Here is a 22,728-nt window from a genome sequence, read left to right on the forward strand (position 1 = left end):
CCAGCTCCAGGTTGAGCTGTTGTTCAGCATCTTAGCTGTGGAGGGCAGTGTCACTGGCCCTCATATGTGGGATCCGAACCGGGGCCCTCAGGCATCCCAAGCCAGTTCTTAACCATCACGCCACTCGGCCGGCCCTATACAAATACTTTTTGAAGAGGGGAGTGGGAACTTTTTACCCTTTGGTGGCCTACATACTTCTCAGTGGTTAAAAATGTATACACTATATGGAGTCAGACTTAATATATAATTTAAAATGTATGAATTCAGGCTTTTCAACAGTTGTGGTTGGCCATAGGGCGGGCTTTATTTATAGTAATCAAAAGTCGGTATTCTAGGGTTTTTAGGAACTTATAGCTCCTAAATTCACGTATTTAAAAGGCTTGTTTACTAGCTGTGCAGATGTTTTCTCTTTGAATTGAACTGAAACAAAAACTGGCCACAAGATTTTAAAGAGCTAAATGACTCGTTTTGGGGAAATAAAAAATTATGACCTGATCCTTGTAGAAAATTGAGGAATACAGAAAATTATAAAGAAAAAACCCAAAGTTGAATTACCCATAGACATTTATAATAAGGTGTACATGTGTCTATTGATCTCATAGTTGAGATCATATAGAACTTAATGTCTTATTTTCAATATTATATTGTGGGCACTTTGGCATGTAATTAGAATTATTCATATATATTTTTGCTTAAAATTCTTTTCCATGGTATTTATATAACACTTTTGAGTCAATTAAATAGCTGTACTATTGGGTTGTCGGAAAAGTCATGACATAGGTTTTCTGTTTTTCGTTGCAAAAATGCATCACGACTTTTCCGACAACCCAATATTTTATTAATTCCCCTATTGTTGAGCATTTGTATTTTCATATCGTTATTATGGATGGTGCCATACTGACTATCATTTCAATAAATCTATATCTGAATTCTTATTCCCTTGAGATAAATTCTTACGGTCAAATGGATATAAACATGCCCACATCAATCTGATTGTAACATCAGCTTCACTAAATTGATTGATGTTTTACTGGCTTTGGGATTTCAGCTAAGGAGTTGGAATGTTTTCATGAGGAGAAGTTGGTCTCCTGCTAATGAGAAGGGACGTGGACTATGGTTTGGACACAGTACTTTTGGATTTCCTGACTCAGGAGGGACTTGATTCAACCGTGTTTGTTTGAATTGCCATAGTAACGGCTCGAGCAAGGCAGGCAGCCATGAAGCCACTGCACAAAATGGCGCTCCCTTTCTTTTCTTAAATGGCATTTTAAAACCATAAGCGCTTTCTCGAAGATTTTGAGAGAAAATAAGAGACGACCTGTTCTGTCTTGTTTCATGATTTATGTGCTCTCTGAAGGAAAACAAAAACAAGCAGACATACAAGCAAGACACTTGCCAACTTACTTGTGAATATAAACGTGAACTACGTATTAGTTTTCACTGCAGTGGACCAGCGAGCATCCCACTCTATAGACAATATGGTCAACTGGTTTGGCTAAAAAGTGTGTTTGGGGTTGTTCTGTTGTTAAAAATACCTTTTCTTAATACAGTAACACTTCACTTATTGAGTGCTGTTAAGAAAAACAGTTTTAGACGCAAATGTCCCAAATCAACCAAGTTTTAGCCTTTAATGGCCAACACATTTTGAAGGTTTCCTCGAATATACTAATGTCCCTGCCTTCTTAACCAAACGATACAGAATATAAGGTCGCTTTTATTAATGATCCAAGGTCATTTTTTAAACAACAATTACTATTAGTCCTGAGAGCCTGGGTGTCCCTACTCTAAATGGTACCAGATTATAGTTTTTTTAAAAAAATGTTTTTTAGTTGATCCTGGTTTTCTATTATTTATTATCGTAAGCACGCCTGCTTTCACTAATTTTCTCCCTCCCTCTTACCTGTTAGTTTTCACCAGTTGGTGAAAGTTCATTGGCCTTCTATTCACAGTGAGGCAGCCTGCAAACGGGGACTTGAGGACCCAGCTCGGGAGTCCAGCTGTGGCGCGTGCAACCTACGCCGTTCATTTTGGTTTCTCAAGGTTTTGTGGCCCTCCAGGTTTCTGACCGTGACAGAGGGTGACACTGTGAATGCACCACAGCCCGAAGATCAGTGACAAGCACGGCTCAAACTGACTGATTATGGGCTGTGGCCTTTGGCCTGGATGTCTTGCTTTTGCTCATACCCCTGCACACATCATCCATAGTGATCCTTTAAAAATATAAATTTCACGTCACTTCTCTGTTTCAATTTCCCACTGGCTCGCTCATATTTAGAATCCATCCAGATACTGTCTCACCCTGGCCCGCAGGCCTGCCCCTGGCCCCCACTTCTTCCCCTCCCCCCACCCCCTTCTCACTCTGATTTCTGGCTGTTCAGGCAGTCCACGCTCATCTCCGAGTCGGGGCGCCTGCTACTTCCTTAGCCTGGCAGCCCTTCTCCGCTTGGCTGTCTCCCTCATTTCATTCAGTTCTCTTTTTAAATTTCAACTGCTCAGGGAGGCCTCCCATGAGCAAGCTGACAATACAGCACAGAGTCCCCGGTCACTCTCCAATCCCTTGGCCTGTTACATTTTCTCCAGAACTTCTTCAGAGTACTTCCAGCATTTAAAATTCTTACACATATGCTTATTGTCTACCGCCCCTCCGAGAATGTCAGCTCCATGAGAGCAGGGTTCTGTTTTATTCATGAAAGCATCTGAGTACAGAAGAGGTCTAGGGCCTCAGTGAATAATTTCTGAAGGAATGATTTAAGTTAATTCCCATTCCAGTCCTAACAGGTAGACATTACTGAATGCCCATTTCACAGGCTGATCCAATTAAATCTTCGAGGAGTTAAATACACGTGTCCTCAATCCCACAGCTGCTGAGTACTGAAGGTAGGGCGTTGCAGCGAGGGAGCAGGCCCTGCCTGTGTCAGCTTCGACTGATACTTAGCATTTTAAGTATGATCCGTGAAGCTACCCGGATACACTAAATACACAAATCGCGAGCCTGATTAGAGAACCAGTTGCATGGAAGAGAAAAGAAAAATGTTACTGATTTTCCTAAGGGGAGGCGCTCATAGCTGACGGCTATCTATGTTCAAGGTGGCAGTGGAAACATATCGTGTAGCTAAACATGCCCGTTATCCTGAACCAAGAGCCCTGAGGCTGCTGGGGCGTGGGGACAGAAGCCAGCCACTGGCAGTGTGTGTGGTGGGGAGGCAGGGACTGCAGGGACTCTGGAACTGTCACGCAGCGGGGCCCACAGGCCTGGGTCTCTGCAGGGAGACGGGGGTGCCTGAGGCGGCACCTGAATATCTGTCAGGCATACACCCTGATTCGAAGTTGGACGCTACCTACCATCAGGGCGCTGTGTGCCAAGTACCCTTCTAAGCAAGAAAACCGAAAAAGGGAAACTATAAAAAACAGAGAGATGGTTTTAAATGTGGCACACGTGAAGACAGCCACCAGCTCCTCCCCCAAGTTTGGACTTGTGGCCCAGCGGCGGGGAGTGGGGTGGGCAGCCAGCCTCCAGCTGTCAGCTCCTGCAGGGTCGGCCTCAGCTGCAGGGCTGCTGCCGAGGCCACCCCCTCCCCAGAGCGGCCCATGCCCAGGGACCTGACAGGCGCCGGCAGGAAGGCCTGAGATCCAGCCCCACCTGGGACAACCCGGCACCGACAGCACCGGCGCGGGCGCTTCCCCAGCCCGGCGGGCCCTCGGGCCTCCTTAGGGATATTCGTCCTGCCGGCTCCGGCTCCTCTCCCTGATTCCTGTTCACAGGTGTGGACCCCCTGCAGACCCGTCTGTGGGGCGGTGACCAGTCGTCTGGCCAACAGAGTGTCTGTGCTGGAACTGAGGAGGCTCTGGCTCTCTAGTGACGAACGCAACAGCCCCAGTCCCTGACCTCATGGGGTTATCACCTAGTGGACGGCCGATGCTAAGTAAACATTAAACAGTTAAAACATATATATGGTACTAAGTGACATCAGGGTCTGTGGGAAAAAATAAACCCCCCATAACACTGAAACTCTGTCAGTAGACTCGTGATGTAAAGGACTGTTTTCACGTTAAAATGATGGCGCTATGGATGCCTGCTCAGGAGGCATTCTGCTAGCGATGTAACCCTGTAACAAAACTGTTGGTGTAACACAGTGTTAACTAGATTTAATCCTTTCAATCTGAAACCTGAGACCGCCACTCAGTTACTAATATCCTTGTCACACTGGGTCATGGTAAAATTAAAGATGGCTCCTAGACTTTGGTCTAAAGAAAAGGTCCCCTCGGGGAGGGCGCCACTGTTCCTGCCCGTCCACCACCCGCAGAGCTGACAGCAGCCCGTTTCCTGCGGCCAACGGCCTCCTGTCCTACTTCAGGCCCGTGTGGGCATGTGAGGGGTGTCGCCCACGCTGGAGTAACAGGGAGCGTTTCCCCACCCGTCCAGGAATGGGCACAGTCCCAGGCAGACCGTGACGGGGAGCTGGGACTTGGCTGAGCTGACAAGCCAGTGGGATGAGGAAGCTGGTAGGATATGCGTGTTGTGCTCCTGACAGCCGTCACTCTGCCTGCTGGCGTCAGGGAAAAGCTTACAATTACAACGGGGCCTTGGTCCTAAGATTAAAAACCACAGGGTCTTACCATTGCCACATTAGGATGTTATAACGCCATCTCTGAAAATAAATGCACTCATCCCAGAGTCTCCGAAACCTTTTATTTTTCGAGTCTAAGCTTTATCTAGAAAGGAGCAAAACAAAGGAGCATTCTTAGCAGTCATCTGGCAAAACTGTCTATTATTCTCGACATTAAAGATTGAATGCAATAATTAAGAAAAAAACAAAAACAAATTACAAAATATATTTAGAATCGGGTGGACTCCAGTGATGAGAATTTAGTCACGCCAGGCAAGCAAGGGGCGAGAGGGCCTGGGAAGTGCCTGCCTCACACATGACATGTCCACACGGGACTCTCAGGGTGACTAACGCTAAGGGTTTACCCAAAGGCAGTTTCCCCAGCAGAAGCCATTTCCGGCTCTAGAGGGCGTTCACCTCCGACATCTCGAGCCCCGACTTCAGCGGCTGCACCTCGTGGACCTCTGTGCCACACTTGGGGCACGTGAAGTACATGTCAAACAGGAAGCTGCTCTTCACGCAGTAGTAGCAGAAGATGTGCTCGCAGCCGATGGTGTGCGGCATGGTGGGCCACTCCCCGCAGAGCGCGCACTGCTGGCCACTGGCGGCCAGCGCGCTGTCGCCGTCGGGGTGCCCGGTGAGGGGGACGCACCAGGAAGACAGCCTGGCTTTCAGCTTCTGGACGTTGATGAGCGGCAAGAGGAAGATGAGGAACTCCGCGAAGCCGTGCCAGAGCAGCTCCCTGTTCATGTACTCGAAGCCCACCTCGCGCACGGGCGGGGGCCTGCAGAACACGGAGCGCAGGCCCAACAGACGCTCCGTCAAAGTGGCGAACTTGCCCCTCTGCAGGAAGACCAAGAAGTTCAGCAGCTCGCCTAGCTTCCAGAGCCCAACCGCAACGTTCACGCACTGCTTGGCTTTCCCGAATGCAGCTAAGTGGCGGTTTCGAAACACATCGTAGCAGCGTTCCTCTAACCACTTCCCGCCAATGGTGCAGACGGCAAACCAGAGTTTCTGGCTTTGACTCGGTGGCTGGTATCTCAGGGTCGGGGAAAAATCGTTCTTGTACTGAATGTTTAGCACTGACTGTCCCACGGTGGCGTTTCTGGAGTAAAGGGTGAATCTCCACAAGAAAAGCCACAGGAGCGCTTTCAGTTCCGGTTCAAAGGAGGCTAAAAGCCCCGGCTTAAAGCCATGGAAGCACTGAGAGAACTGGGACCAGACCAGCTGCTCCAGCGCCTTGTCCAGCTCCAGCGCGTCCAGCTGGCTTATTCTCAGCACCCTGTGCGTGCTCGTCGGCGGCTCTTCTTTGGAAGCCATGTCTTCCCTGCAGGTCTCTGGGAAAAAGCACAGTTAGAGAACATCATCAGATGGCGGCCAGTTTGTACCAGTTCCTCAGCTTACACTTGGAAAACGGTGACGCAAAAGTGGCCCAGGACACACAGATGGGCCTTTCAGTAGTGTCAGAACAGCACAGCAAACAGTCACTTCTTCCTGGGAACTTCTTTCTCTCTCTCCTCTCTTCTCCTTCCCTCCTTTCTTTTCTTTTCTTTTTTTTTTTTGGCTCTCCTCATCACAGGAATAACAGGTTTAGCAAGTTGCATCCTATTGCCACAAATGCAGCTGTCTGTAACCCTCCATGGTTCGTTTAGCAGGGAGATAAGAAAACCCTGAAGCTAGCCACGCTGAGGCTGAACAGTAACATGACCGATGGAGACACACATGAACCTCACAAATACGGTAAACTATATGGAACACTGCGATGGATGCTAAGTCAAGACCTCCGTTTAACCTCCAGTGCTTGTACTGACGCCAAAGGTATATTTTTCAACAAGTCACTAAATCTCCTACGTATTTGTAAAAGGAAGGTAGGAGAAAAAAATAACAGTTAAGTGTTTATTATTCTAGCACACAACTGCAGAAAATAAATACTAGCACAAAGCAAGATGAATGCAGAAATGTCATTATTAAGGTACCAAATAGGTGCAGCTCGTACACTTTCTAAGAAAAGGAAACTATGACGTAAAATATATATTCTAGGATCATTTCACAAACACACTAAGGAAACAAGTCGATGCTTAAAGGGATAGAAACCTTTTAAAATAAAATAGAAAAAGCTGACGAATGGTTAGCTAGGTATGACGGACTGGTTCAAAACACGTTTATTAAATGTGTTACGTGTGATGAAATTCAGCAGCCGCTGCTGTCAAGGAGAGCCCAGACCAGTCAGGTGTTTCCCGTTTCATTAATGAACTGGCAAATCCAAACTGCGATAGGAAATCTGTTCACATGGAGTTGCTAAAACGCGCCCTCAACACAGAGCTTGATCACGCTCTCTGGGCCTTCGAGAGACCCGATGCACGGACAGGAAGAAAACCAGGTTACAGGGAGGCAGGGACCCCGCTGAATGGCCCTGTGCCCTTGGACAAGTCATTTCACCTAATCTCTCCGCCTTGGTTTCTTCACTTACGAAGTTAGGGTTGAAGGCAAAATTCCATTACTTTAGGATTTTTACTAAAAAGATGTAATTTGTTAGGCGTTCAAGGGACTGAAAAGCGCATCCTAAAATAAAGTTGTACTTCTTGAAATCGGAATATCTGTGACAAAGAGTTTTTCAGGAGGGAAGATGTTCAATTACCCCTGGATCCGAGCTGACTCAGTGGCAGAAGACTACATGGGTAACAAAATCAAGTATAAGAAACAAAAATGACTACTAAATAACAGGTTGTAATGTAGTGCTCTTCTCTCAAACCAGATACATAACAGGAATGCTCCTCACCCACGAAGGCCAGCCGCCTTGTGGGGCGGCTCCCTCAGGGCTTCACAGCCCAGGGCAGCGGGGAGGCTGGCTGCACGTTCTGCGAAACCCTTGCCTCATGCTCGCCAGGAGCTGCAGGAAAGGAAGAAGGGGCCTAGGACAGCGTTCTCTTTGCTCTCTCTGCAAATCTAATTAATCACCAAGGTCTGTTTTTGCCCAAAATATTTTTTGAAGCCATTCATGACTCTATCCCTCCCCGGCAAGCCTTTCCCGAGATCCGCTGGCTCGCGCCCCTCTCCCCGGGGTTCCATCTAACCGGTCTAGCCCACCTTCCAACTCCTCCCGCACTGCAATCTTTCGGACACACAAGCCTCCCCAAATCTACCCCCGGCTTGCTTCCCTCCCTAACGTTCTGACCTCTAGTCAAATGCCCCCCTTCTCTTGTTTAGCCGTGGACATTTCACTGTCTGTTCCCTCCGCCTGGGACAGTATAATCCCATTCTTTAATGGAAAAACGATACCGAGTTTTTTTTGTTTGTTTGTTTTTTTTTTTTAGCTGAGCCATCCTGCTACCTATTGGCAGCTCAGCGGCTGCTCAGCTCGGGCTGGACTCGAACCGCTGTTGCTCAGAGCTCAAACTCTTGAGCGAGCTCTTAACCAACTGAGCCACTCTGCCGGCCCAATACCGAGTTTTGAAGTACTGACTTAGGCATCACTTCCTCCTCTCTAATTTGGGCTAGCTGCCTCTGCTGTTCCCTTGGCACCGTGCTTCCTCTTCCTACGGTACATACTGTACATACAGTACAGTACTTTGTGTGCTGTACATAAACTACTTTTCAATTGTCTATTTCCCTCACTGGAGGATAGGCCCTGGTGCACAGATGAGCTGACTTGCCACAGCTGACTCAGCAACGAGCACGGTGCCCGGTACACAGAATGCAGTCTACACACGCTAGACGAATGGATCAGTGAACAGAACTAGGTCTCCAGTGGGTGAAGGATCGAAAATAGGAAGTCCCATCCATTAAAGCTATCCCAAATAACCATGTCCAGGCTGCTGGCTATTACCTGTGTCAGCATGGTCGTTGTGCATCTGTGTCGGAGCTCGTGCTATGATGACAGATCATGGTCTCAGGCTTTGTGGAGACTGTAATGCAGCGGGGTGATGGGAGGGTGGGGGGAGGGTGTAAGAGTGTGCTAAGGTAACAGGTCGTTACGAGGTGTGGCAGTGGCATGCACGGGGCCATTCAGGGCACAAGGCTTACAGTGCGAGCTCAGAAGGCCAGGCGGCTTCACGGAAAGGCCGACTCTAAGCTGCCACCGGAAGGAGGATCAGTGTGGGGCCGGTAACGGAAGGTCAGAAGAGTTCCCGGCAGAGGGAAGAGCAGGTGCCAGGACTGGAGGAGCAAGGACACAGGAAAGGATGGAGAGAAAAGCAGGAAGGGGGTCCTAGAGGGCCTACGAGCCAGGCTGGGGAGGCGTCATTTTATCAGGATGGTTAATGGGGGGCCACTGAATAGTAAGCTAGGGCTGATCAAACTGTCGTTTTACACAGCTTGCTCTGGCCCCGCGGAGAATGGATCTGAGGCTTCAAGACTGGCAGCAGAGACCGGCACAATGATTGTTAAACGGCTGTTAAAATGATCTAGTGGCTCGCGAGCCGCATCCAAAGAGCCGCATGTGGCTCACGAGCCACAGTTTGCCAAACCCTGATCTAGTGAGAAGCTACTAACGGTCCAAACTGGAAAGGTGTCAGTAGGGACGGAGAGAAATGGGTACCTCTGGAAGCTGTGAGGTGGTAGAGCTGACACGGTTTAGTGAGAACTGAGCCAAGAGGAGCTGACTTGAGGAGCTGAGTGGATGACAGTGGAGTTCTCTGAAATGGGAAATGCATGCAGAGACACAGGTCAGAAGGGGGAGATAACACACTCGGTGGTTTTGGGGACCTGAGGCGCCTATGAGACAGCAAGCAGAGCAGTTTAGTTACGAGGCTATGAGAACGCGCAGAGCAGGAGTCCTCTCCCTGCCCGAGCTAGTCTAGTTTTAATCTACTTAACTGCTAAGATCAGGGAGGCAGCTATCTGAACGAGATAAATGGATCTTGTCCATTTACAGCACATTCAGTTTGCTTTGTAACACTATACTCTTATTTTCCTAGCTTTCCTATTTTGGCTACTGCGGCCCCTCATTGGTTGTGATCACTGACATCACGTATCTCGGGGCTTTCCATCTCAGCCTTGCTCTCCGGGCGGCACCGTCCCGGAGTCTCCCCGCTCTTCCAGTGGTTTTCACATCCGAGCGTTTATCAGTCACTCGGAGTCCTTGCTGGACTGTGGGCCTCAGTCCCAGCGCTTCTGCTTCAGCAGGCCTGAAACGGAAGCCAGGAATATGCCCTTCTAAGTCCTCTGGTGATGTTGAGAATTACTGGGCTAGTCCATTTGAAACCAAAGCTCATACATTTTTTGGTGTGTCTATCACCCCCCCACACAGCTCCGTGCTGCACACCGGCCCTCCTCCTCACTTCCGGTTAGTTCTCGTCCCTGTAGCTCGAGATGCTGTTCAAATCTTGCCCTGACGCAGGCTTGCCCTTCCTTCTGTCCAGCAGTCCTTGTGGCATTAGAGACCACGGATGGATTCCACAGACTAACACATCCTGGCCCTGCCAGGTGCCCGGGATGCAGATAGGCTTGTCCTGGCTCTCCGTGGAGGAGCCCGGCCAAGGTCTGCAGGGGAGGAAGGCAAGTCGATGGACAAGGACAGAGGTGGACGGCGTCATGGGTTCCCAAAGCCACGACACGGAAAACCAAAGCTACTCAGCAGAACAACGATTTCAAAGCTCATGCAAAAGTCTCAATGAGGAAGATTTTTCTCACTTTTCTGCAGTTTACAAATTTGCTCTAATCAACTTACACCATTTATGTAATTAAGGAGAAAAAACCTAAACTATTATTTTTTAAAAAAACCTTGTAAGTGAACCAAAGTCTACAAAATGATTTCCCTAGACTTACCAAATCCCCTTTCTTACCTCACGTGACCCCTGGGATAAAGCACAAACGTCTCAGACCTTGCTGAGCCCAAGTATGTCTCCAGCTCTGCAACCATCTAACCCACTGTCCCCTGGGGAGCCTGTAATTCCAGACCACCCTTCGGTCCTGTCTGTGTCTTTTCTCAGATATCTAAAACACTCATCTTCCCTACCAACTACCCCCGCTGCCCTCAACTGCCTGCCCTTCACACTCCAACTCTATTTCAACATTCTCCACGGAAACCTCCTAACGATCCCCAACTCGCACTATTACCATTTCCAACTCTGCCAGCAGCTGTGTGCCACCCACTTGAGCCCTCCACCATCTGTGCTGTGATTTCAGTCATGTAAACGCATCTTCTCCTAACGTGACGATAAAATAGTTAAGGGTAGAGCCTTACACTTGTTTCCCAAAGCACCTGCCACCTACTAAGTGACTTTGATACCTATTTCAGTTTTTGTCATGCAAAGCTCTACTCCTTCATATGTGGGAATATGGTACTTGTAACTCTTCTATTGTAAGTGTCTACAAATCGTTGCCAGATTTGATACTCTGCGGTCAGTGAGAGAAAGGAAGCTCTTTTGGCTGAAGTGCTCTTGAAAAGCTCTGGCCGTACTGGACATCAATATTAAGCTCCCGCCTTTCAGCGCCTCCATGTTGACCTAGACCGAGATGAACCGCTATTTTATTCAGCTGAGCAGCAGATGAATAACGGCTTGCATTAGAGGGCCAGTTATGCCAATTTGTGTATTTTTAAGTACTAGCGTCACCATCAGTTTCAGATTGTGGCTGATGAATATCTTATTGCCTTGCAGAATTTACTATAAACATGGGTGTAGCTGTTCAATAAATGTTATGTTGAACCTGTGTGCAAAGGAATGAGTACTTTGATAGCGATGGGATGTACTGACTGAATATTGTGAAAGCTTCTAGAGGAACTGGATGGGACACTGTGGTTCCCTCAGGCTCCCTACTTGTATTTACTGAGAAACTGGCCAGAGGGAGTGGTTTCTCAGAGGAATCATTTATTTCAAATCCATTGTTTCTGGATGAATCATACTTAAGGACATTTAGTAGAGATAGGAATTTCTGATAGCTGCCAGAAAAGGAGACTTAACACACTCTCTAACCAAGCCAATATTTAACAATCTTTATTATCAAAAATGTTCTTATCCCTCCTGTTACAGTTTAACATTTCTTCTTCCCTCTTCTCCCCCCCAGGCCTGGCCTCAGGGCAGATTAGGAACAGCTGGGCCGGCTCTCCTCCCTACAGGAGACTCCGGACCAGACCAGGAGGCTATTATTAAACTGCTCTTAGCCTTCCCCCTTCCAGATGAATAATTTGTTTCTCTGTTTTTTTGTTTTAGGTCTTATTTCCCAACATTGTAGTCATTCTTATGACTTCTTCCAGTGGTAAACACAGAGCAGACACTGCCCATGACTGTGGTTTGGTCAAGTGGGAGAGGCCATCTTTACATTTCTGCTCAGGCAACTGCGACAGAAGGGGAGCAGCAGATTCAGACCCGTGAGGCCTGGGCGCAAGCTCAGGCTCTCTCCTTTACTAGCCATGTGACCTTTAGAGAAGTCATTAGCCTGAGATGCTTCAAAAAGCTGGAAATACCAGCCACCTCACAAAGTTGCTGAGATTAAACCAGATAATATTATGTAAGTGGTTTGGAAACTAGAAAGCGGCATTATTATTATTATTATTATTATTATTTCTGCTTTGGCTAGGAATGGGCACAAGAAGAAAAAGGCTTCGAGCTGATTTTGGCCAAATCTCATTTCAAAAGACTGAAATCTTCATCATTACTCAGATGAACGCTTCGACCAACCTGTGGTGAAAGCGCTGACTACACATGAAAATATAATTGTGGCAGTTCAACCGTCAACGTGATGACGCCAGGACGTGCATGTGTGGGGCCAGGTGTGGGGGGGTCCTGGTTCTGGGGAACTCATGACACTCTTAACAGGCCCCGCCCCACATGCACGTCCTGGCATCCTCACATATCTGGAAGGACATGATGGGAGTGGGGATTCTGCGAGAATGGGGATGGGTCCCAGGGTGACCTGCTCCCTTGGTTACTTAACCCCCGCAACACGCTTGTGCATTATGTGGAAGGAGCAAAACCTCAGGAACGGATGCTGGTAGCATCTGACTCTCTGGGGGGCTTTGCTGAACAGGGTGAGGTACAGATGGTCCAAGATAGGGTTCAACCTTGGTTCATCACCCACACACTAGATTCAGTTCCTCCTCCTTGGCCCGCTCCCTTTTTCTTCTAGAATGCTGGCTTTACAGAAGGGCAGTGCCCAGGAGTAGAGGGAGCTGATGAAATAACTACAAGTTCAATTCATCTGATTATGGCGGCTCCTTCCTCCATTGCTGTACAATGTCTGCCCCTAAGGTGAGCAGCACAGAAAAGTGCCATAAATCACACAAAGTTATTCTCAGTATAATGTAAGAGCTTGTGTTTTAGTGAATTCTAATTCTCTGACAAATGGCTACTCCACTTGACCACTATTTGTGGAGTGCCTACTGGATGCCGGGCATTTTCCTAGGTACCAGGCATTCCATCCAAATATTTAACTCACAGTTCACTTCCTTTTATTCAAGCAGTTTCAAAGAAATCGGATGCTACCGTCATCAGGACTGGTCATTGATCTCTGAGCAAGGATGGATCTCGAAATGTGAAAACACCATAAAGGGTCGCCAAACGCGAGGCAGGAGAGAGAAAAATGGTGTTTACGGCAAGGGCACAGGGTGCCCACCCCAGAAACACGCAGGCCGTGACGCCTGGCCATGGTCCGCCTGGGAGACACGGGGACGGGTTCCCACGTCGGCCATGTCCTTGGTTATTCCACTTGTTACGTGGAAGCAGACAAACAAGTCATCTGCTGGGACCCTGGCAAGAGGGGCTGGTTGAAGAGTCCACACACTGTGAAAAGAGCCTATTTTAAGGAAATTGCACTGATGTTGCAGGTGTGAATAATCACTGAAGAGAAGAGACATAACAGGATATAAATCTTAGAGGATTCATCTGATGGCAGAGTTCAGTAAGACGGCAGCTCAAGGAGACCAGTTCTAGGACTCCTGCAAAATTTCAAAGGCCTTAACTAAGGCGCTAACAACTTTCTAAAAAGTCAAAGTAATTTAACCTGCTTCATTAAGAGCCATGAAAATCAAAAAGACGACAGTGTTCTCACATCGTTGAATCAAAAAGCCCCGATTCGACTCTTTTCGTAAACCACACTGACTGCCATCCATGCCTGACGGTTGGCCAGTTCTACTTTACTCTCAAGAATCTAAGTAAGCTTTAACAGTCCCCATATTACTGGTTCCTGTAGGTCAGCATCTAGTTCCACAAAAGTAGGCTCAAACTTAAACAGTAAAAAAACAAACAAAAGAAAAAAAGGCAAGCTAATCTTTATTTTAAAAGTTGGGACTGTTTTGAATTGAAACAAACACTATTAGATTTAATTCAAGTAGATTTTTCCAGAATGCCCAAAACGGGTAATGCTTTTTCCTATTCTGCCATGAAATCTCACTCTTTTAATACACAAGCCTATCGCCCTCTCCCTCCCCAAACTATACCTGTTTAAGATTCTAAAAGGCTACCACAGGGGAAAACATTTATGGCCAAGAAAAGAGACTTATAAAAATAATTAACTAAAAGTAACCGGCACTAGATAATATCAGTGTTTAGTGGAGGAGAGGATATGTGAAAATGACGCTTATGGCAAAATCAAGGCCAGATAAAAAGTATAGCGACTAGGAGGGTTAGTGTGATTAACTTGTCATGTAAATATGTTTAAGACAAAGTGATCTAGCACGAAAAGCTATCAAGAAGGTCTCCTGCTGACATCTGATCACAAGACTTGTCACACTGCTCTTCTTTCATAGAAAAAAACCCCCAAACAAACCTGAAATGTGTTGCCTAAGAGCAGCGACATATAACCTCATCCCTTAAAGAACTCAGGCTTTCCTTCTATGCTTTTCTTTCCCACACACAAAACTCTGTCACCTGCATCACATTCTGAAACGTAAACACAGGACTGTATCTCACTAAAGACGGGAGAATTTTCCAGGATGCAGCACAGAGCTTTCACTGAGTACCGTACAAATTATGAATGAATATATTTTATTTAAAAACATGTTATTGACAGAAATCTATCAATAATAATGTGGGTATTGTCGAGGGCCTGTCAATATTAATGTAATTATGATTAAGGGGATAACATGGATTTTTAGCTACAATACCAAGTAACATCTCCGACGCCACTGCTATCAATATACACGTTATTATTGACCTGTTCTGAGACTCTCAGTACTAGATGTATTACCGTTAGGCATATTTGTCAATGCATGCTGCCGCCAGAAATTCTCCATTTGAAATTACAGTCCTGTAAACTTCGTCAGCAGAGACATATGATGCCCAAGTTATCCCTAAGGTATTTCACCCACATATGCACCCCTGCCAGGCTAGTCTTTCCCAGATGCACAATGATCAACTAATTTGTAGTATGACGATATTGCTGCCGCACTATCCTAAGGTTTGTAGTCATCAAAATGAATGGGCCCGTACGTTCACTTTTGTCCTTTTAGGTTTAAAAAAAAAGAAAAGAAGTTAAAGGAACATTTCACATCATGAGGTTCTGTGAATAAAGTTCTTAAACTGGAGATCTTAAGCTTTGAAACCTAGTCCTGATTATTTCCTCTGTGGAGTCAGATAGATTTACTGTCCATTGTATTGAAATCAATACTAATAAATGGGACATGCATCAAACAGGGATTTAACAGGACACTGATTCCCAGAACACATTTCGAACATGAGCAGAAGAGAAAAAAGCTATGGCTGAGCCCCATTAGAACACTCTGGCCTCCGGCACTGTGAATAGGCCGAGAAAGCAACAGCAGTAAGTTCAAGTCCCACTTCTGCCACAGACTTGCTAAGTGGCTTGTCACTAGGGTTTTGTTGCTTTCTTTCATCAATTACAAAGTTTCACTAGTTTATAGGTACCTGATGTTAGAAATCCCAATTGTGCTCATCTGGATAAAAAGAAGACATACGGAATTTTAAAAATTATGGAGACAATAGACCTCTAAATCACTCAACTTAAATGCAGTCCTCATCAAAATCCAAACAGGATTTTTCATTTTAGGGGGTGATAATGGGTGCACAACAAAATGTTTCTAAGGTATATCTGAAAAATAAACTTCAAAATATTGTAAATTTCTCAAAAAGATGAACAATGATAAGTAATTTGCCCTAGCAGAGGGGCTTTTTTTGGAGAAGAGGAAACTCAAATGTTACAAATCTTCAAGAAGATAATTAGTCTTATGCAATTGAGTACTGTACCTACTTCATTTACGGTATATTTATTCAAGAATCTAAAAATAACACAAAATCGTTTTTTAAACCTTAAAACAGAATTTCCAATACCTTGACCCACCTTCACAAATACATTTTAAGAGAAAAGCAAGGCACTCAATCTCTTCTTTCAGAAAGTTGATACTTCTGAGTATTTAACAGAGAAAGCCCACCCTGAAAATAAAGAACAGATGTTCGAATGAATATGGGGCAAGAAGTTAAACTGGTTCTGATCAGTTCTGTTCTAGCCCACATTCCCCAACAGGCTGTGTGACTCTGGATAAGTCATTTTACCACACTATACTTTTTAGCAGTTGAAAAACAAAACAAAAAACAAAAAAACAGGTGTTAAAAATTCTATCTATCTAGAATCATTATAGGAATTGTTTTAGGAAACCTTGGAAAATGAAGAAAAAGAGTAAGAGAATAGCCACGTCCAAATGCAGAAATGGTGATGTTGAACCTGAGTTTGAAAAGAGTAGAGAAAGTGGAGAAATCAGCACAGAGCACGTGAGACAGACACAATCCTCAGGGAAAATACCGGTGAAGTGTTTTGAAGACGGTCCCCACCAGCCTGTGAGTCTACAACTGTGGTAAAGACCCACCACTTACTCACCAGTGTGTGAGTTAACGAGTGACTACCGCAGCTAAGTGTTCTTTGCAACATTAAGTATTAAATCGTTTACTCCTTATAGCATGAGGCTAGAGGTTATTTTATTATTCGTTTTAAAACAAGGAAACTGAGGCACGGAGATTAGCTGACAGCTGGAAGTGGCAGAGCCATGCTCTGAACCAGCATCTTATACTGACACGGTGGTGATGGGCCTAAAACAAAAAGTAGGCACGGACACTTTCGGATGGCACCACAGGACAGGCAAATGGGCTATTTTAAGAGGCTCAGTCCTACGAGATGAAGAGAATAGGCAAAAACTTCAGGCCAAAATTCCCATCCGAGGATGAACAACGAGCCCCATGAAACAATGAAGCAACTCGATCTGTAAGGAGTCTATAAATTTAAAAAGAGGGCTTTAGGATCTAATTGCCTAAGAAGAAAATGCCAAACGACTTCAAAATTTTTGGACCACACATTTAATTGAACATTTTAGGGCACCGGAGAGAATGTGGAACTATCCACAACGGGACACAGATGCTAGCGATGGAAGAAGAGGAAGTACCATACGATACATACTATGTATGCTGTCTTTACATTCTTCATCTCATTTAATTCTCAGAACACTAATTCATATCATGTCCATTTTAAAAAGACAAAAATGAAGGCTTGAGAAGATTAACTCACCTGTTTCAGGTCAAGCTGGCGATTCGTAAATTTCTGGGAAATGCTAGAGAAACTGTGGAACACACAAGTATGGATATTTGGTAAGCCTGGATCAAGTTCAATGCCGCAGCGATCAAAGCACCATTTTCTCCCTCAAGACCAGACTGCTCGTTGCTCTCAGAACTGTAGATGGGGAACGACATTAAAGGAATGTGACCAAGTTGCTCGAGTTGCTGGGATGTGTGTCGTTCCCTCTCCTCGCCTCTACATGTGCTTGGAGGACCAAAGAGACCGGCTGTCAAATCTGCACAAAGAAAATAAGTGGGTAAAACAATGAGGCAAGAATGTTGACTTAACTGTTACGAACACATACTGTACGCCAAGTAGGGGCAATACCAACTCATCTATCTCACATTGGCGGGACTGGCTATGCATAATCGACTCAGACAGAATTACTCCAGAGCCAATGCGGGGGCCATTTTATCTCACCTTGGTGACAGACAGGTAAGAAGAGGGTGCTCTGATAAGGAAATCCATTCAATAGAATAAAAAGCAATACAGAAAAGGACATTTTGGTTGTATAGGTGGGCAAGGTCGGGAAGAAGCTGATTAACAGCCCAAGATGCGCAGACAGAGGGTGCCCCCACGCCCCCTTCCCTGCATCCACTTCCGGGTATAGAAGTCACAGCGCTGGCTTTGCAGCACCAGGATTACAGGCTGGGGGCCAGAGGAAGCGTTCAGGGCTGTTCTCCTGACGTGTCTTCCACATTCTGAAGGAACCAAAGAGGAACATGGGACCTTTAGAAAGAGAGCTGTCATTTCATAGGAAAAGAGAGAAAGCGAACATTCAATTTCCTTACAGGTTGCCCAACCCGGATAATCAAAGGAGGGAAAACAAAGCAACAAACGAGTCAGAGCGGAACTGTTGTCCAGAAATAAAGGTTGTCCATTTGGCATCCATGTTCTCTGTGCTATAGGACCCTGAGCACAGCGGAGTGCAAGAAGAAACGAAAAGGACTGAATGCCGGGTGGAAAATGTGGGGCTAGGACCCAGAACTTTCTTAGCGACACGATGCTGGGCAAGGGTGCTAACATTTTTGAGGATGAGCTACACATATGTCAAATGGGAAATACTTGCCCTCCCTGTTGCAAAGAAGATTACAAGCTTCAACATAAACTAAAAACGTTATGGCTAAAATACAAGGGGAAGGGGGAGAAAGACAAAGAATTATGATTCTGCTCATAAAGAAAAAAAATTAAATTTGAAATCTGTATCTATTAAACAAATGAAATTGAATATAGACATGCTTTATGGCTTTTAGTAATGAATTAACTTAGAGCATATATCATTTATTATTAAAAAAAACGAGTAAGTGCACACTGACTACAAATTCTGCTTCTTATCCTAAGAACCAGAATTTTAATGCTAGAAGGAAACGCAGATCATCTAGTCTAAGATGTGAATTTAATTTTCTTAACAGGAACCCTGTTTTCCAAGGAGAACACATAAAGGAGCTGTTCGTAGGCTTTGTCTCGGCCCCGCACAGCTCAGCTCCAGGAAATTTCTACAGGCGTTCTTCTAGGAAACAGCTTTAAAACCACAGGTTGAGTGCAGCTCGATTTCTAAAAATGAAGAGAGTAAGGCCAAGAGGTGACAAAGGAAAACCAGTCAGGTCTACAACTCAATTTTCTGGATTTAGCGCAGCATTCTCTCTATTATGTCCTATTACCTCTCTTCACCCCCCCCCTTTTTTTTTAAGAAAAAATTGTGCGGGGTTCTCTTTTTGACTTTGTAAATAATTCTACCCTCTTCTGTCTTCCAAATCTCCTTCTGGGTCAAGATCATTCAACTCTCATCTTTCTGGATACAAGTAACTGATAATACGGGTGGGCTCGGAGAGCACAAAGGGAAAAAACGAAAAATCAGCCGTTCCAAGTTTATCCTGCTCAGGTTTAACTGAAGGTAACGTACTAGAGGAAGGCGTTTGGACTACAACCTGGTGTGGGTGGAGCCTCCATCTCCCTGTAACTGCTTGAAACCATTAAGGCAAAAAAATTTTCAAGGGGCTTCCCAGAAGAAACGCTGCATGTGCGATGTGAACGTTCACCAACTTGGTCTCCTGTGAAAAGCCCTTTCAGTCACAAAATGTGTTTTTGGAAAATGGAACGTCAAAAAATAAACAATAACTTTGAACGTTCAGGCCCCAGAAGAGAAAAAAACAAAAAAAAAGGCTGATTCTCAAACATTCTTATATTTATCAGGAATTAATGTTAAATGGACACACTCACTGCACGCAATTTCGTAAGACAAATCCTCAGTAGGTCTTCCTCCACAAGAAAATTAAAACTGCTTTTAAGTCCCTAAGCTTTCAAAAAATGTTGGGTACTTATATTTTTTGTGGGGGGGGGGAGGGGGAATACCGAATATAACGCTTTTGATATGAACCCCCCGATATTAAGTCAAGTTTGGAACTTGCATAAAATTGTTCAGACGTTCGCAAGAGGTAAATCTCAGCACCGCCTAGTGCGAGGAAAAGACTTAGACGTCTGTCTCCGCAAAGTCACTTCGTGAAAGGCAAAGAGCTCTAGTCCAGCTTTTCTTCTTTTTAACGGTGCGATCCTAAGGCCATTTTTTTTAGACATTTAGGTTTGCCTCGTCGCCTCTCCCCAAATCACACTGTGATCGGCCCCTTCCCGGAAAACAGGAAGCCACTCCACGGGGAGACCCAAGCCAAGGGCGACAGTTCCAAGGCCGTGCGACTCCACGCCCCCCCTCGGCTTCGCACCGCGGCTCCTCGGGCCGACACTGACCTTGGGAGTCTGCGAAACGCCCCCGCTCCACGTTAACTTTTTCCGAAACATTCCCTAGGAAGCTTGGCTGTTCCTGGGCTACTCGGGCTTCCGGAACTCATGGGCTTCCGGAGCGACGCAGGACCCGGAAGTGTCTGGGAAAAAAAAAAAAAAGGGGGCAATTAAACCTACGAGTACTACGATTTGGCGCGAGGCGGAAGGCCCGGGAAGGCCCAGCCACAGCGAACGCCGACGAGCCGAGGAGCCGAGGAGCCGAGGAGCCGAAGAGCCGACGAGCCGAAAGGCCGAAGAAGACACCGCGCACGGTGATTGGTCAGCTGGCCGTTCGGAGGAAAACCGTGTTTGATTGGCAGGAGAGTCGCGAACCAGTCAGCCCGGGTCCGGGACCGCGCGTGAAGAGGGCCAGGGGTCAAGGGGCGGTGGGGAAGCCGGGGCTCGCTGGGGCAGGGCTTTCCCGGCCTTCAGACGCGGCGGCGGGCCGCCGGGCAAGCGCCGCTGGGTGGCGGCGGGGCGCCTCTGCACCCCGGGGCTCCTCGCTCGCCCCAGGTGGAGGACCCGTTGCGGGAGGGCCTGGTGGGAGGGGCCCGCTGGTGGGCGGCAGCCTGTGGGCGGGGCCTCGGCGGCGCGTGGCTGCAGGGCGTGGGGAGCTCGTTGACCTCTGCAGGCTCGGGAAGGCCGGTGGCCGAGGCCCCGCGGGACCCGCGCGCGCCATCCAGGCCGTGGGACCCCGGCAGCGGGGTCGGTGTGACTCACCCCGGAGCTCTTAGAAAAGGGCAGCCGGGCCCACCACCCCGGGAAACCGAGGCAGACGTGCTAGGACTAGGGCCCCAGGGACGGTCTTCCTGGAGCGTTCAGCAGGCAGCGAGCGTGCCTGTGGCCGGCGCTTGAATCGCCACCGCCTTCCCATCCTGTCGTGTGGGGGGCAGCGTCTGCCTGGCCCGTGGGTTCAGAGGCAGGAATGAAGTCAGGTAGGCAAAACTGCCCGCACGTAGTAGGTCTTCAGATCGTTCTAGCTGTCGCCTCAGCCCCACTGCCATCCCACTCAGCCCCACGACAGCTGTATTGTTAGTGAGCTTAGCCCGTGCGAGCAGTGTTGCAGGAAAGCGTTTTGATTTTGTTTTTGTTTTTTATAATTGTGGAACACAGTTGTTAGACTATGAAACACGGGCAAGATACACATTCACAAACTCTTAATACTGTTCAAATTTACTTTTACATGAAAAACATACCCCTTCATGTCACTTCCACCTGGAATTTTGTTTTCCACACGCTAAGGAGATCTTAGGGAAAAAAACGCCTGAAGGAAGAACAGGATGATGGCTCCTTGAAGGAACGGAAAGAAAGTCCTTCCCACCATGTGACCCAGCAGCACAAAGGAGATGGAGCAGGAGCGACAAGCTGATAGGGAGTGCAGCGCACTAGGACCAGAGGTGAGGTTGTTTTTCTACAGCTGGAGGTGCCATTACAGTGGCCACTAGCCTCCTGACATGAGGCCAGTCCTCACTGAGGTCTGCTCTAAGTGGAAAACTGGATTTCTAAGCTATAGTGTGAAAAGAATAAACTTTTATATTGGCTACGTGTTGAGAACGTTTTGGGGAATTTAACATCACGCCTGGCTCGCGTTATAGTTCTGTTGGACAGGGCTGCCCTAGAGGGTGGAGAAATCTCTTAACCTCTAAGACCGTCTAGGTTACCTTCCAGGTACGTTCATGCTCGCGTAGTGAAGGGCACACGCTCTGAGACATGCGTCATTAGGCGATCTCGGCCCTGTGGGGACATCGCAGAGTCCACTCACACAGACCTAGATGGTCCTGCCTCCTGCACACGCTGGGGTATAGCCTCCTGCACACCTGGGCCACAAGCCTGCACAGCATGTCACTGTGCAAAACACCACGAGATGACATCAAGCACAAGAGAAAGCGATGCAATCAGGAGACGCGGTGAACATAAGTGCGAGGCTGCTGATGGCATAACACGGCAGGCTGTCTTACAGCAGACTTTTTTATAAGTAGAAAGTGTACATTCTAATGACAAAAAAGTATAGTCTAGTAAATACATAACCAGTACTGTGGTCGTGTGTTGTCGAGTGTTATGCACTACTTAATTGTAGGTGCTAAACTTGCATACGACGCAGTGCAGTAGATTTGTTTACACCAGCATCACTGCAAATGTGTAGAATGCATGGCACTATGACCTCTGACCTCTTCTTGGCAGCTGCGACTGTCACTAGGCAATAGGAATTTTTAGGTCCATTATAACCTTAATGGGACTACTGTCTTATGTGCAGTCCATTGTTGACCAATCGCTTAGCTTCTAGGGTCTTTCATGTAGCAATTGTGAAGGAACGTGGCCACGTTGCACGTCTCGGGTAGGCCCACAGGTGTACTGGGCTTCGTGTAATTCTTATGAAAGGGGAAAAAAAAGGATTCCCCCCAAAAAAGACTGACATTTTCAGAAAGCAAGTTCTAGTGTGCGGAGCCTTCTGTATGTCACGTGAGCATCACAATAACTATTGATAATAATAAAGATACCAAGCTATCAAGAAATTTGAATTATGTTTAACGAACCTGATTAAGAACATAACGGGACGTGTAGCACATACAAGACTTTTGTTGAAAAACGTTTACGTTCTGGCTCTTATCATTTAATCTCTATAAATATACCTTTTTTAGATTTCCAGAGGACTAGTAAGCTGAGATTTCAGGGGAGCTTTGTTTCCAGCTTTTTTATACTTGCTTTATTTTTATGTTTCATTCCTTTATTTAACAGAAGCCTGCGAAGGGCCAGAAGCCTTGCTAGGCAGTGTCGATATAAAGGTGAACAGCACACAAATGGCCTTTACTCTCCCGGAGCTAATGAGTATCAATTTGGAGACAGTGAA

General features: G+C 46.6%; 1 protein-coding gene across 8 annotated transcripts in view; it reads right to left on the reverse strand.

The window, feature by feature from the left end:
- PEX2 (peroxisomal biogenesis factor 2) overlaps positions 1–19,986 on the reverse strand; it is a 30,827-nt gene extending 10,841 nt beyond the window's left edge. Inside the window, exons 1-6 of one of the 8 annotated variants that reach the window (XM_019643601.1) lie at positions 19,848–19,982; positions 17,058–17,340; positions 9,145–9,241; positions 8,631–8,762; positions 8,434–8,512; positions 4,671–5,944 (exon numbers count right to left, since the gene is read on the reverse strand). In XM_019643601.1, coding sequence (XP_019499146.1) covers positions 5,010–5,944; positions 8,434–8,458 — 960 coding nt within the window. In that variant the 5' untranslated portion in view covers positions 8,459–8,512; positions 8,631–8,762; positions 9,145–9,241; positions 17,058–17,340; positions 19,848–19,982 and the 3' untranslated portion in view covers positions 4,671–5,009. The other 7 variants (XR_002124153.1, XM_019643602.1, XM_019643605.1 and 4 more) reach the window with 7 other exon arrangements.
- Between the last annotated feature and the right edge of the window lie 2,742 nt (positions 19,987–22,728).

Source organism: Hipposideros armiger, unplaced genomic scaffold, assembly GCF_001890085.2.
Source record: "Hipposideros armiger isolate ML-2016 unplaced genomic scaffold, ASM189008v1 scaffold_80, whole genome shotgun sequence".
In the NCBI taxonomy this organism is placed as follows: Eukaryota; Metazoa; Chordata; class Mammalia; order Chiroptera; family Hipposideridae; genus Hipposideros; species Hipposideros armiger.